At 31.6% G+C, this 16,610-nt stretch overlaps 1 protein-coding gene across 2 annotated transcripts in view; it reads left to right on the forward strand.

Annotated features, from left to right (window-relative positions):
• LOC107454668 (cathepsin S) overlaps positions 1–11,525 on the forward strand; it is a 52,408-nt gene extending 40,883 nt beyond the window's left edge. For both annotated transcript variants that reach the window (XM_087153364.1, XM_087153365.1), the window contains 2 exons: positions 8,545–8,664; positions 11,017–11,525. In XM_087153364.1, the coding sequence (XP_087009490.1) occupies positions 8,545–8,664; positions 11,017–11,389 (493 nt within the window). In that variant the 3' untranslated portion in view covers positions 11,390–11,525. The remainder of the gene's footprint in view (positions 1–8,544; positions 8,665–11,016) is intronic.
• Positions 11,526–16,610: the final 5,085 nt, after the last annotated feature.

Here is a 16,610-nt window from a genome sequence, read left to right on the forward strand (position 1 = left end):
TTCCTTTTATTTATCACTTTTTGCACCATTGCAAAGAAAACAAAACAGAGCTTTAATAGATAATTATTGCATATAGAAAGTTTTATTTTCCCGATTTTTTACTGACTCGTTACTGCTTAGTCATCTTTTTATCACAGACGGTATTTTTAACGGAAAGTTATTAGTGATATTAGCATGATTTATTATTCACATTTATCTGCGTTGAGCAAATCATTTGTATTTACCATAAAATATTAAAACCATAACCCTAAACTTTAATTAAGCATTAACCCACTAACCTTTAACCAATGGGTTAACCATGAACTTTATTAACCATTACCATAAATTTTTATACACATAAGAAATCGTGTGCACATTCATCGCTATTAATTTAAAACAGAAACTAATATTCTTCTAGTTTAAATGTAAACATGAAACGACTTTTATAATGGGAGCATCTTCCTTATTAAATCTATTACTATTTATTATTCTTGTATTTATTGTTCTTGTATTATTATTGTGTGTGCCAATGCACGAAATATAATTGGAATTCATCTTATTATTGTTTTAATCTTTCAATAGGCAATTTATTTCTAGTAAAAGTAAATAAAAACATTTTTTGAATTAAAATTGGCATGAGAAACGAAAACTCATTCAGCTTATTAGATAAAATTGATTTAAATTTTAACGCCATTTTTTTGATAAGTATGTTTATCACGGTCCATTAGGTGTTATAGAAAGATAAGGGATTTACTGACTTTTTTTTATTAATAAATTTTATTAAAACTACAAACCGCAAAAAAATCATGCTTATTTAAACTTATCATATGTTTTCCAAAACAGGCATGCGGACTTCATACTTCATCAGAGCTAAAGTCCTAAGCAAATCCAAATTAAAAATGTTTAAATAGTTTATCATGGATTTTTGAAATTGGTGATAAGTATACTTACCACGGCCTTATAAAGAGTTCAGTTACATAATTTGAATAAAAAATATCGTCAATGCTAACTTCTCTCATTTTCGAAGCAAGAATTTCTTCAAAGATTTTATTAATGTGACTTTAGTTTTTATGGGTGGCTTTTCTGTATTCATTTTGAGATTATTATTTTAAAGTTCTACAAACGGAAATTTAAACCCCGCATTATCCTCTCGAAAGGTGGTAATTTTAAATTTAAAACATTAATAATACAAAATATGATATCTGATATGCTAACGTTTTCTAAATAAATTTTTAAATTGCTTTCTTATAAAAATAGTGGAGTAAGAATTATATTTTTAATATTAAAAATGCTAAATTCTTAACAGATCTAAAACTTCATAAGTTGACCATGCGCACTAAGATGATAAAATGATATTTGCGTGAATACTCTTTACATTGTACTTTCAATGATTTTTTCAGCAATACCAGCCTTTCGTTTACGTTTTTATTTTATTTCATGACCGTCGTTGAACAGCCGACAAAATTTTTTGGTTTACGACCATTAATGTTCAACCCCGTAGCCTTGTAATTTTGAACCCAATCCAAAAGACAAGAGAACTCATGGATCAAGTATTGGGAGAAATTTTGCCTTCGTGGAGGACTTTTTGATGGAACTAACCAGCATTTGCGTTACATGGAGATTAAGACCACGAGAACCTCCCATGCTTAGCAAGACGGCATAGGGACTTAAACCCATGATCCGTCTAGCACTGAGGATATTTCACGCCAGCACTGTGATCTGTGCAAGACTGATGTGGAATTCGCATCGAGCAGCCATCGCCGGGATTCGAACCCGGTTCACCTCATTGGAAGGTGAACGTTCTATCCCCTGAGCCATCGTGGCTCATTTCACTTACGTTTGAAATTATTAAAAGTATTTATAAACGATTGAATATTGTAGTTAATAACTTTTTCATACAAAGAAAGCATATAGTCTCCAATGTTAGCACATTCACATAGAAGATGTTTTTCTTTAGTATTTGCGTAACTAAATACTATCTATATGACAGAAATTGATTCATTTTTGTCATCATTTATAAACATGAATATATAATTATCAGATTAGTTATATGTCTTATTAATCTATATATCCCGAAGTTTAAAGTCCTTTCAAATCATATTCAATAACAAAAGTGACAGTCAGCAGCTACGTAGAAAAATAAAAAGAAATTAGCTTCGTTTCAGAACTTTCTTCAATATTTTATTAGCATTTATTCTAAAACACTAAAATAAAATGGTTGTTTGCGAAATAACAACCATGTTTTAGTGAAAAATACAATGATCCCACCTTTGAACAGTTTTACCTGAAGCAGGTTCTGAAAGCGTAATCCTCAAAAATTTAAAGGCAGTAGCTCTATTGGGGAGAGAATTTTTTTTTTTTAATGAATGTATTGTTTTATTATTAATGAAGGCGTTTAGAAGTACATTCTAAAAACTAAAACATATAATTTAAAGAAGGAAAGAAAAAAAAATATATGACTATCTACCAGTTTTCTAACTACAAAATTTATAAAATATGGACGCTTCTTAAATTCACATTTTTAAATCATTAAGGAAAGGATTAATTATTTCACTTTTTGGTTAACTCATATGACGTTTAATATGACGTACTGTACTTTGGGCATGTAATTTCAAAATAGGATGTAATTTCAAAACTATTTCATAATTATTTTTTTAAAATTAGTTTTTAAGCAATTTTATTGATCAAATGGTATGATAGAGCTTTCGCCTTTCACTGAAGTAAACCGGCTTCGAAACCCAGCGATGGCTGGTCGATAAGAATTCCGCACCCGGCTCGCACCGACCACATTGCTGATGTAAAATATCCTCAGTGACAGAAAAATCATGGGTTAGAGTTCTCTTGCCGGTAGGCTAAGCATGGGAGGTTTTCGTGGTTTTCCTCTCCATGTAACGCAATGCTGGTTAGTTCCATCAAAAATTCCTCCCATTATTTGATCCAGGAGTTCCTTTATCTTCCGGATAGGGTTCAAAATTACAAGACTACGGGGTTGAACACCAGTAGTCACAAATCCAAAATTGGATCGATTGTTCAATGACGGCTATAAAATCGAATAAAACGGTATGAAAATTCAGATTTAGACTAGAAAAAATATGAAAATTCTGAATAAATAAAATTTTTTATACCTTACAGTTTAAATTTTTTTTATCTAACAAAAATTATTAAAATTATTAAAATTCCCAATCATATTACATATCTTCGTTGTAGTTTAATCAATCATTCTAAAGATATCAAAAGATACGTGACACATTAAAGTAACATTAGAGGATCAAATTTTTGAACCGTTATAGGGGTTAAACTATAAAAGCCAGCTTTTTTTTAATCTTTTTTTGAGGATGATAAATCCATATTTGATGAAAAAAAAGGTATGTTTCTACAGAAAAAGTGCTTTTTTTTCGAAGTCCAAATAAGCATATTCAGCCACGGTTACAGGTAACTGTTATAATATTTTGATAGATTTTCTATTTTGAGATATTACAAAGCATTTTACTGAATGAAAATTCAACCAACCGTTCAAAAATTGTAAGAGTGATACGTTTTTATTTTTGCTGACAGTGCATTACATCAACATGTTGGAATAAATTACTGCTAAAGCGATTTGAAAAATGATTTAGAGCTGAACGATCAGCTTCACGCACAGTGTGATGACGTGGGCAAAATTGTATAAGTATCAACCTGTTTGGCAATCGGAAATATTAAATGACAGTTGTAAAACTCACCAAATATGTTCTAACAACATGCCTTTAATTTTGAATGTTATTTTAAAAATTGTTACTCAGCAAAATTATTTATGTTCACTTATAGTTCTTTAGACCTGGTTTCTTTAAGACAAGCGCCTTTTCTGGGCGTCAGCGGGAAGTTGACGTACCGCTAATGCCAACAAAATACTGTTTTGTTGGAGTGAGCAATTGGTCCAACTCAGACATTATCTAACTTTGCGCATGCGCTAATAACGTAAACAAATATTTATTTTTAATTTGTATTGATTTTGTTACTGACGAACAGTACTTTAGAGAACAAATAATGACTTTGTCCAAGAAAAAACACATTATAGCTAAGCTAAATGAAGAGGAAGAGGAAGAAGAAGCTATGTTTAATGTTAAAATCAAATTCTTGGCTGATTTCAATGGTCTGTTGGATGTTGTCCGCCATTGCTTCGGTCGTTAACGTTACGTTGTAATCCAAATGCAGTTGATTCGGACGTCAGTCGTCGTTCAAGCTGAGCGTTCGATGACGTGTGCTGTCTAACTCACAAAATGACCAATCAGGGGTTAGCACTCGCTTCAAGCTGACGTTTTGTAACGTCGACCTGTTCTAAGAAACCAGGAACTTTAATAGAATCCTAAGGGAAATGTTTGGACGTGGGAAGCACAAGCAAAAAATATTTTTTTTAGTACTCATGTAAGTAAATAATTTCAACTGTTTTATGTCAACACTGTAAAAAATTCCACATAAAATACGATAAAACAATTAAGTATGTAGCTAATAAAAAATAATTGCGTAGCAATTAGGGGGCATAGCAAGTGATCAGCAGGGGCTGATAAAGCCCTCCAGTTTTACACAATTATGTTCACTTCCAAAGTGAATTCATTGGTTTGTTTAATTACAAAATGCTATTACTTAGGCTCGTCATGCCATTTTATTTTATTTTATCTTATTTTATAACCGTCGTTGCACAGCCGATCTAATTTTGGCTTTACGACTTCTCATGCTCAACTCCGTAGGCTTGTAATTAGAAGACAAGGGAACTCCTGGATCAAGTATTAGGAGAAATTTTGCCTTCGTGGAGGATTTTTTGATGGAACTAACCAGAATTTGCGTTACATGAAGAGGAAAACCTCCCACAATTAGCCTGATGGAAAGAGGACCCATGATCCGTCTGAGGATATTTTGCGTCAGCACTGTGGTCAATGCAAGCAGGATTCGTTTCGACCAGCCATCACTGGGATTTAAGCCCAGTCACTTCACTGGAACGCTCTATCCTCTGTTGTAACACGCTATTTGGATATCATTTGAAAGACAGTAGTTCTTAACAGATATCTGACATTGAGCAACTTCGTTTGTTATGCTATTCTTTACATCTGTTATTATCTAAATTTTAAACATGCTATATAGTTGTGAAAAGGCTGTTATAAAAATGGCCCGAAAGTTTCAGTTCGCAAAGCCCCCCCCCCCTAAAAAATAGCTCATACAGAAATTGATACATTAACTTAAACGCGACATTTATCAAGTTAACATCCGAGTTAGTGTTAGAAACTTGCAGCTTTAAAAATTTAAAATTGGAGAATTCTTTAGCTATTTTTTGAATTTTCAAAGAAATCTGAGCCATATTGACAAAACTTGAGCCAAATCTGAGCCACCTGGAAATTATTTGTCTTTTTATTTAAATGTGCACGTCTTGCAACTGAAAAAATGATTGTTTTAATTTTATTTGAAAAATAATAATTGTTCTGAGGGTACTTTGACCTCTTTATCATCGAGCATTAACCATTTGCATTTTTTAGATTCGGAAGAATTCCAGATTTTCTTTTATAAGATTTTTTTCTTGTACTTATATATGCAGGGTATTTCATAAATAACGCCCATGATATAATTGTTTTAATCTTTATCAAAGTTGAAAATTAAAAAATTTACGTATTATTTGCTGCAAATTGATATTTTAGAAAACAAAAACTTACGAAATACTACAATTCGCAGTTGAGAGAGGCAGTTAAATGAAACATTTAAACCTGTTTGATTGCGGAAGGAGACAAATGATGTGTTTTGTTGCGAATTAACATTTGATACTGGTTGAAGACTGAAAAAATTAAAGCAAAAGCTTAATTATTGGGAGTACAAATTAGTTCGGTCCGTTTTTTTGTGCTCAAAAATGCATTTATTACAGAACAAAATGAATGAACAGATTAATCAAAGTATTGTCTATCACTGGCTACTACTTTTCCCCTCCTCTGTGGCAATTTTCTAATTCCATCCAGAAAAAATGTCTCGTCTTTTGAATCTAAGTTAGGAGCCAATTTTCGATTTCTGCAAAAGAAGTGAACCGGTGACTTGCCAAATTGTACTGCATCGGTCGGAACAACCAGTAATCAGAAGGAGCTATGTCCAGCGAATATGGCGGGTGCGGTAAAATATTCCACTTGAGCGTTTTTAAATAATTTTTTACGACTTTTGCGGCATCAGGCAGACCGTTATCAGGCAGAAGAATAACTTTGTTATGTCTTTTCTCGTACTCCGGCCATTTTTCTCGTAATGCACTGTTCAAACGAATCAGTTGTAGCTTATACCGATCGCCCGTAATGGAATCGTCAGATTGTAGCAGCTCATAGTATACAACACCATTCACCATTCTTCACTTAGCATTCATCGTTCTGGAAACGTCGAAACCATTCCCTACATGATTTATCAATTAGAACATTGTCACCATAAACTTCTACTAGTATTCGATGCGCTTCAACTGCACTTTTTTTCTCCAATTAAAGCAGAAACATAAAACCTCCCGCAAATGCTCCTTGGTTACCACAAAATTTGACATATACAACAAAGTAAAAAACAGGGCTTTTGCATGAAACTCAAAGCGATATGAACTGAATATTATTGACAGATGTCTAACCTCTCTGAAACCACCGAAACCAGCTGTCACTATGAAACATTCATAACAGCCAGAGCCATCTTTTAAAAACGGACCGAACTAATTTGTGCTCCCAATAGTTTTCGAAAATAATAAATATTATTATAAAGTTTTACAATATTCAGATTTAAAATACTTTGTAAAATTATTTTGCCACAGTCTTAAATTATCTGCGACATTAATTTGAAATAATTGCGTTTACGTTTAGATTATTTTCACTTGGAATTTAAATATTTTTCATTTGGTTCTAAAAGAATTTTTTAGAACCTGCTTCAATAGGGCAATTTAATGAATATGCCAATAATTCTTTATTTGTCTCTTTTCTAATATAATATAATATATTATTTTAGATATTAACTAACGACGTGTTATTTAATCTTAGTCACGTAATCCCATTTTAAATGCATCATTTCTTATTTTCGAATACAAGATTAAATCCAATATTTCATTAGATTTTAAAAACTAAGAAGTGACACATTTGAATGAGGCTCATTCTTTTGATATTAAAAATAGTTTTGATGAATCATGATTTGAAAGTGAAAGGAAAACTTTTCTTATAAAATCATTTTCTGTTATGTAATGTAAATAATATTATTTCATAACAAATAATATTACTTGCATTTAATAATAGTTAAATAATAAATCATTAAATAATTAAATTTCATAATAGTAAAAAATTAAAAATTTACAACTTAGCAGTTTTTTATTGCCAATAATAAAGCTAAAGCAAAAAAAATTACAAATCTGATTAACGCGTTCCTTAGCACTTTCGTGGATGACGTCACAACCTTACTGGTAGGCCTTGACTCTCGATTGCCACAATTTGGCGCAAACATTTAGTCTACTTCTCCGTTGAATTCTCAAACGCGATTTTCCAAACCAGGGGCATTTAACGACTCGCTCTTCGGTTTAAAGTTTTCTTAAATAAATAAATAAATAAATATTCTTTTCCTGTCTTTTTGTTCAAGCAACAGTTAAAATAAATTAAAGTTTGCATTATTATTGCGAACTACAGCCTAGAGGAAAATCTCTAAAAATGAGAGCGAGTAGTTACTAGACAGAGTCCGGTGACTTGGATCTGGCCACCAGGCTTTGGCTTGGGATCCGGAAACCTCTAATACTTAAAATTTTTCTATTTTAAAATCCACTTTCATTTGTCGCGGCCAAGTCCTTTTTACTCTTCTTCTTTTCTCTTTACCGTCAGGGTCCCAAGAAACAAAAACATTCGCTAATTTTTCTCTTGGCACTCTCAATATGTGTCCCGTTTATTTCGGCCTTTTTTTATTGATTACCTGTTCTATTGTAGTTAGGTTTGCTTTTTCTAATATTATTTTGCTTCCAATTTCAACAAGCCAAAATATTTTGAAAAGTTTTTGAAAGCAGTTTTTTTTAATCCTCAAGATTTTGAATGCCTGACTTTCAAAGGCACCATGTTTCAGAGCCATATAATAAAATTGCTATGACCATTGTTTTATAGATACTTATTTTGGCTGAGTCTTAAATGCTTCGTTGACTTCTCCATTCCAGGTTTCTAAAAGATGTTCTTGCACGGATGGCTTTGTTTTTAATATCCGCCTCTACACCTTCACTGCTATCAAGGACAGAACTAGAATGGACGAATTCTTCTGCGTTTTTAATTTCATTTTCATTTCTTAAAAGAAAAGAGTGGAAAAAATACAAATGCCGCAAAGATGGAAAAACACAAAACCTTGATAGTTGTTCTACCTTCTAAGCAACATCAAAAATATATCCTAAAGCAATTTCAACAGATTTCCCATTTCAATTTCCATGTAAAGATCTTTTTAAAATTTTTACATGGTAATTCATAGATTTCCCTGATTTTGCTTATAAGCAAATAACTTGTATAATTACTTACCTAGGCGGAAATTATGATTTTTTAATCTAACTGGATTATGATTTTTATTTTATTCTTTTAGGGGTGTTGGTGTTTATGATGATCCATATTGTAGCGAATTATATGGGCCCCTTACTCACACTGGACTTCTAGTTGGTTATGGAACTGAAAATGGTGTTGGTTATTGGCTAATCAAAAATAGGTAAGACAGATAATAAATAAAGCGCTTAATGGAAATATAATATGGAAATATTTTAAAAAACTGTCTTTGTGCAACCCAGTTAACCCTTGTTATCTTAGATATAAATTTATGTTTTTGATTTTAACTTAATCGCAGTTTTTTTCATAATAAGCATTAAGCAGAAAAACATCATTTTACATTGAAATACCTTTCAAAAAATTGGAAAAAAAGGCTTTCAATTTTTGTTTAGAATGAAGCACAAATGCGCCAATTGTGCAGACATTATGGGTTTTGATTATTCAAAAAGTATCTAATTTAATACTATAACATGAAAAAGAGTTCTATAAGAACATGTGTAAAATTCTAGGGATAAAAGCTTTTACTCTCTTTATTAAAACAGACTTGAGTCTCTCAGACTTTGCTCTTAGCTTTTAGCTTTTGTGCGCACTTTTCTTATATATTTGTCTTGTTTTTATTCTTCTGTATTTGCTTCATGTATTTTATATTTTGTATTGTATTGTCGTCTTGGACTTTTGCAAAACCTTCAGGGTACAGAGAGAGAGAGAGCAATTTAAGACTTTTGTCTTGCTCTCTCGATAGAAAAGGTTTTGCCTTTATGACTTCCGGAGCTGGTACCCCCTGAAGACGTCAGTTTCGGTTGTCATATTTATTCATTTTTTTCATATTTCATTGTTTCTTTTGTTTCAATTCCTTTCTGATTTTATGCTGCTTAGCGTGTTTTTCCATTGGAAGTATTATTTTTAATTGCTTTTAATATATTGAACTTAATGTATTTACTAAAATCAAGTAATTTTGTCCGACACGTATTCCTTTCGAGGAACAGTAAAAAAAAACTCTTTTCCCAGTATTTATACTAAAACTGTACAGTTTTGATGCAATTTTAATAAGCCGTCCCTTATTTGTATACTTGTACCCTAATCAAAACTACACCAATTACCGTAATATCAGTAGGTCATATTACTAGAACTAATAAAACTTCATTAGCGTCAATAAATAGTATAGCGGTTTTCAACGTTTTTTCAACACGAATTAGAGCAATTTCTTTATTAATATTGCTCTCTAGTATAAATTTTATTTTCTTATTTGATTTAGCATCTATTTCGAAAATTAGTTAAACATAATTGGTGTCAATCATATTTTTGTGATTTAATGCTCTTCTCTCAGATGAATTAATACCATTTATACATTAATTTTGCTTTTAAGTACATAGTTCATTTCTTCCCTTTAACTTGAAACTCTTACAAAAAATAATAAAGCATCACAGTGGCAAGTAATAGTTTATATAGAGATTTTTTACTGTCCCTCTAAACGAATAAATAAATTTTCTACATTAACCTTGCTTTACAGTACATAGCTTACTTTTACCAAATTAATAAATATTATCGGTGTCAATAATAGTACGGAGATTTTTTTCGCTTCTTCTATATTACTTTCACCTTTTTTAAATTAATTTTGCTTCATATTTTTTTCAAGATTATTTTTTAGTTCAAGAAGTACTTATTACCGAAATTAATCAAGCATCATTGATGTTACTTGTAGATTGACAAATTTGTACGCTTCTTCTAAATACAATTAGCACTATTTACCCATTCATTTTGTTTTACGATTTTATAATTTATTTAAAAAAAACTATTGATTTTAGTTATTTAGTTTTACAAAGTCATCTTTTTAATGTATAACTATAAATAAAATGAGCACATATATTTTAGAAATACTAATTTAGTGCCGTTTATATACCCAGGTTCATATTAGTCTTTCAGTTCATCTGACATCACAAATAAAAGATAATTAGATATTAAACAACGTGCGAAGACAGCTTCCTTATTAATGAGGGCTATAAGATATAAACCATCACTGATTCTTTCATTAAAATATTTGAAAAAAAATTTCGTCTGCAGTTTACTTTACCTGAAGGGCGAAATTCTAAGCCAATGAGAAAATTCCATTTTAAAACATTTCTCAAGAGTGATCTAACTGAAATGTTTGAACGAATTTCAGGATCTGGAGTTAAATATGCCCCTTTCATCCAGTGTTCAAATTTTAGAACGCTATAGGCGATAAACTCGTCATTTTATTATTATTCGATTTCTTTTAAATATATATTTTGGAACATTAGAATATTAAAATATTTAGAACATTAGAATATTAAAATATTTAGAACATTAGAATATTAAAATATTTAGAACATTAGAATATTAAAATACTTTGAACATTAGAATATTAAAATATTTAGAGCATTAGAATATTAAAATATTTAGAACATTAGAATATTAAAATATTTAGAACATTAGAATATTTAAATATTTAGATTTTAAAGTAATTTTGTTGAAATTTAATTTTTCACTGTTTTAGTTGGGGGAAAAGATGGGCTGCCAATGGCTATATCAAAATAAAGAGAGATGGAAACATCTGTGGTGTTGCAAGTCTTGCTTATCTTCCAATCATTCCAACGCCAGAAGATGGTTGGATTACAAATTTTGAGGAAACCTTTCCATCCTTTGAAATATCTTCACCTGAGTCGGAGTCAACACCATATACGACAAAACCAAGACCAATATACTCTAACAATGAAAAATTTGCATCAGAGTCACCAACATATACCACAAAACCCACTACAAAGTCACCAAAAAGACGACCGAATTCTAAGTTTTTAAATCTATTTGATAGATTAAAGAGCACATTTCTTCCCGGTGTGTCTAACATCCTGTCAATGATACTAGGATGATGTTCGATACTCATCTCAAAATAATCGCAACAAAACTTCTGATTTCATAACATATTTTTTTTCCAAGAAGGAATGATACCAAGTAATAATGGATCTGTTATATAATATTCATAATAAATTACTGTTTTATTTGTGTTATTTTTCCTTTCTTATTTAAAAAAAAGAAAAAAAAACAAACTTGGAACTCTTTTTTTTTCTTCCAATTTTTATAAAATCGTACCTGAAATTTCCCTCTACTGTGTAATAAAGCACTTTACTCATTTATGTAAATAAAGCAGAATGTTTACATGTATGGGTCATTCTCACAAAAACAGTCACTTTCATGTCCCCAGTACATTTTATGTTTGTTTTACAACTTACGGGAAAATTTTTTTAGGGAAAGTGTCCTTCAGAATGCAGGTTAATAAAAGAATAAAAATGAAATTATAAATTTTTATTTTTTATTTATTTTAGGTAATTAAAATATACCAATATGTCATTCCCTCACTTGTCCCCACTATTGATTTAGAAAAAGAAAAAAATTGTTTCTGAGGTTAAAAAAAATTTACAAATTCGTGTTTTTTATTTCAGAATATTGAAATATATAATTCAGAAAATCAATTTTAAATTTAATTTCTGATAAAAATATTAACACAGCACTATTTTAAACTTTGTCCCTAGTGTTTCGCATCATTCCCTCACAACAATGTTTTTATCACTTGCAATCTTCTTAGAATAAAAATATTTTAATAAAAATTCTTGCAATTAACAACTGGCATCATAGAACAAAATTGCAGTATGTATCCATCTTCAACTTAAAGAAACTTTGCTGTGGAATAAATTTGAATGAATCAAACCAGGTAAAAGTTTTTACATTTGTCATTCCCTCATGTCGTTTTTTAGAGTAAAATAAAATACAACTTCATCGAGAAAGTGGATAATTATGTGTTGCTTTCTTGCATCAATATAATTGTATGTGATTGATTTCAGAAATTAATTAGGCCTAACTGTTATTTTTAAATTTTATTAAATTTGTCATTCCCTCACTAGTGTATAAAGTGAGGGAATGATGCTGAAGTGAGGGAATGATTCAAGATGAAAAATATTATTAATTTTTTTTTGTTCAATCGTGCCAGTCAATTTTATTTCCCAAACCTGTAAAAACTATTAAATATATAAAACTAAATTACAATAAATATTATATATACTTAGCATGTTATCATTTTCAAACTTGAAGTAGCTGTAACTTAGAGAAAAACATGTATTAAAATAAAATGTCATTCCCCCACCTTTTAAATAGCGAAATTAATTAATTAATTTAAGTATTAAGTATAATTTATTAAGTATATTACTTTCTTTATAATGCCATTACATATTTCCATTAATATAAAAAGTTTCAGAGCTTTTTATTCACTTTACTTTTTTGGGATTTCATGAACTAAAAAATGACAGTTTTCGCGAGAATGACCCATATAGTACAGGTCAAAAGTTTAGACTTACTATTGAATATTAAAAAGTGAACAAATAACAAGGTTTCTAAACTGAAAATCACAACAGATTAACTTTATTTTGACAAATATAGGTGTACTTATACGGTAGGAACTATAATTTTATGCATAACTTATGAATTTCATCCAATCTTGGAATCATCGAAATGTCCTTATTTAAACTTAATCGGATCGAATTCATTTCAACGACAATCACTTCATCGACATATCATTGCATCAACTGGATCATTTGGTAGATAGGCTATTTCGTCGACAGGGTCATTTCATCGACAGGGTCATTTCATCGACAGGGTCATTTCGTCGACAGATTCTTTCGTCGACAGGTTGTTTCATCGACATTGTTATTTTCTTCGACAATTTGTAGACAAGGTCATTTCGAAGGAACGATTCTCGAATGACAACGACTTATAAGGGGCGTTATTATTTGAGACGTATGGCTGCAGAAGTAGAACAACACGTTCAGTTGCTCTGGAGATTTTTTCAATGTTGCATGTTTCCGTTCCTTCTTTATTGCGGTTCATTAAATTTGAAAAAAAAAATGTTTGATATCCCTTCTTATGCAGGGGACAATATAGAATGTAGATCTCTCAGTAGAATCTCTTTTTTTTTAAAGAAAAAATATCGAAAACAATTTGAAAAAATATTTGTAAAAAGACAAAAAAAATAATATTTTACCGTATTATACATTCGTAATATGTATTATGCGATTATGAAATCAAGAGATCCCAGTTCACCAAAATAATGTTGGAAGTTCGTTGATAAGGAAAGCATTGATGAAAAAACGTTTTAGAAATGTTGCTTGCTTCCTGTTTCAAATTTAGATTTGCGGATGATCTAGATTGCTTTGTCAAGTTCTTCAGCATTTTTCTAAGAGAAGGTTTGTTTTCTATTTGCTGATGGAAAAAAGGACATGCAGTTATTCTGGAAGATTGAACCAATGCAGTTATTCTGGTGGAACTGAATGAGAGCTTTATAAATAGTAGCCTGAAAATTTCCGCCCAGCTACTATTCAGAAGTTGGGATAGGGAATATCATTTTCTGTTGGATAAAACCAAATTTAAATTCCAATAACTGTTATAAATTTCTAAGAAAAAACTAAACTCAGTGGCGCGACAGCCCACAGAGGGCCAAGGCCTACTGTGCCCATCTCAGTTACCTTGAGCTTGGGCTCAGGGATGCAGGAGCAGATGTTCCGGTCAGGTGGTCAGCTGAATACGGAACCCCCAGTGTTTAGTTCCCAAGCATGCTTGGTACTCATTTATCGAGGATCGAACCCAGGACCCCATGGTGCGTGAAGCGTTACCACTCAGCCACCGGGCGTCTACAAATTTTAAAATAAACAGTTATGGTCTTTTTGTTGTTGTTGTTTCTAATCCCCAAGAGGTCCATCCTAATTAGACCAATTCCATAAGTCCAAAAATGTCCAGAAAGTCTAAAAACAGATGAGGTTTTGAAAAAACCTCGTCGATCTTAAAATCGATGCAGTGAGCTAGACTCATGGTACAGGGGAAAGTGTTACAGCTTCTGTTGGCCGAAAGTGACCTGGAGCACCAAAGGTAGAAGACTGATTTAGCTCCATAGTTTCACCTGCTAGCATTAGCTGGGCATAATGGAATGGTCTTCACGCCTAGGGTGGCCCTACCAGGAGCTAAGCTCCCGACGTACTTCGCCCATTCCGCCCAGTGGCACCCCCTCGCCACGGTGAGGCAGCTAGCAGGATTTGAGGGGGTACAATTATAATCTTTTAAAATAAGCAATTATGGTATAAATATAAAGTTTACAACTCTACAATGCGATCATAATAGGTTTAACGGAATTTGTTATACTTAGATTTAAAAATTTTTGTCACTCATTAAGCTAAAAAAAAAAAAAAAACAATCAACGAAATCTAGTAAAGTAAAAATCATTTGCCACAAAAAAGTATGATAATATTTTTAGAGAAACACGTGTCTAAATAAATATGAGTTATGTTTTCAAATACACATTCAGGTCTTAAAATTTATTTTGCTTCTTCAATTCATGATTCTCAGTATTGAGATAAATACATTGTCTTTATTCTTCATACAATGCTTAAAATTTAAAAGAATTTCCAAATTTTGTTGAATATATTCAGAACTAACTATGTAGACTTTAATGATTTGATTTGATTTGTTCATTTACGTCGCACTAGAGCTGCACAAGGGGCTATTGGCGATGGTCTGGGAAACATCCCTGAGGATGATCCGAAGACATGCCATCACAATTTTGATCCTCTGCAGAGGTGATGGCACCCCCGCTTCGGTAGCCCAACGACCTGCACGCGAAGTCGAGCACTTTACGGTAGAACAGTTTAACGAGGACCAATACCGCACACCCTCGGTCCCTACGCAGACTGATCCAAGTGGTCACCCACCCGCACACTGACCGCAGTCAGTGATGCTTGACTTCCGTGATCTGCTGGGAGCCGTGTCTTAACGATCAGTCCACTGCGGGACAGAGTTTAATGAAATCAGTAAAACTAGCAATCAGGCCTCTTACTTGTCAATTGGGTGCTAGCACTTCACGAAGAAGATGATCACAGATACCTACACATGTGACATATAACGTCAGCGTCAGCTAATTGCTTATAAGCAAAATGGTGTGTTAAAGTTGAGCTGAGTTTCTCCTCGTAAGTTCCAATGTTAATTAACGCGAAGTTAATTGTGTACTGTGCCGTACTGCACATTGAATTCGTTAGAATATAATTCGTTCTAGTTGATTTTTGTTTTTACGCCTAATTAAATGTTCAAGTCTTCGAGAATCTATTTCGCCTTCTTTTTTCACATAGTAAGAATACGCATTACATTTTAACCGAATTGAAATTTTATTACGGAAACTTACAGCAACTTTTAGTGAAAACCTGCTCTGGTTATACAGTAAAAAATTCCGGAGCAAATTATAGTAAAAAGTGCAGGCACTCAGTATGCAGGCACTATTTTCTATAAAATCCATTTTTGGTGGAACATGTTTCTCAACAAAAAAAATCTAATATACCGCCATTTTTGAAGTAATAACTACCGTAAAAACCATTGAATCACTCTGTTTAAATGAATATTACAGAAAAATTTATAGTATTTTATGGTAAAATGGATTTTACGGATGATGCACCCAAAGTACCGGTACTTCATACAGCTATTTGATCCGGAATTTTTCACAGTGTGCATGCATAACAAAATAGTTAAATATTGAATAATGGTGTATTAAAATAAACAAATTAGAAATGAAATGGAGTTTAAAGTGTGGGATAAAACGAATAATTTAATCAAGGAAGCAATCAGCGAATCAATGAATGATTAATTCAAGGAATCAGCAAAGAATTGAATAATTAGCATAATAACACAGTTTATCAAAATATTTATTCCTTTCATTCATAGATAGTTCAATGGTATGTTAACCTCCTCATCCACTGTTCTGCTGAATCATAGATGCAGAAATTTATTCACTGATTTATAGGTTTGTTGATTTCATTTATTTGCTGATTCACTCATTCATTAAATCACTCATTCATTGTTCGCTTATCATCGTGTGTGGGTGTTTATGAGGGCTGAAAAAACCCGTTTTTTTTTTTAAAAAAAAACCAACCCAAGTTGGTTTTCTTGAATTTCATTGTTTTCATTTTGGATTTAATTGAGTTTTTTCGGGTTTTAATTTCTTTTTGTATGCAACATAGCATATCATTAGTATGCAATCTTACTATAGTATATAATTTTAATACA

Source organism: Parasteatoda tepidariorum, chromosome 10 (genome assembly GCF_982258835.1).
Source record: "Parasteatoda tepidariorum strain Cologne lab strain chromosome 10, Ptep-v5.0, whole genome shotgun sequence".
Classification (NCBI taxonomy): Eukaryota; Metazoa; Arthropoda; class Arachnida; order Araneae; family Theridiidae; genus Parasteatoda; species Parasteatoda tepidariorum.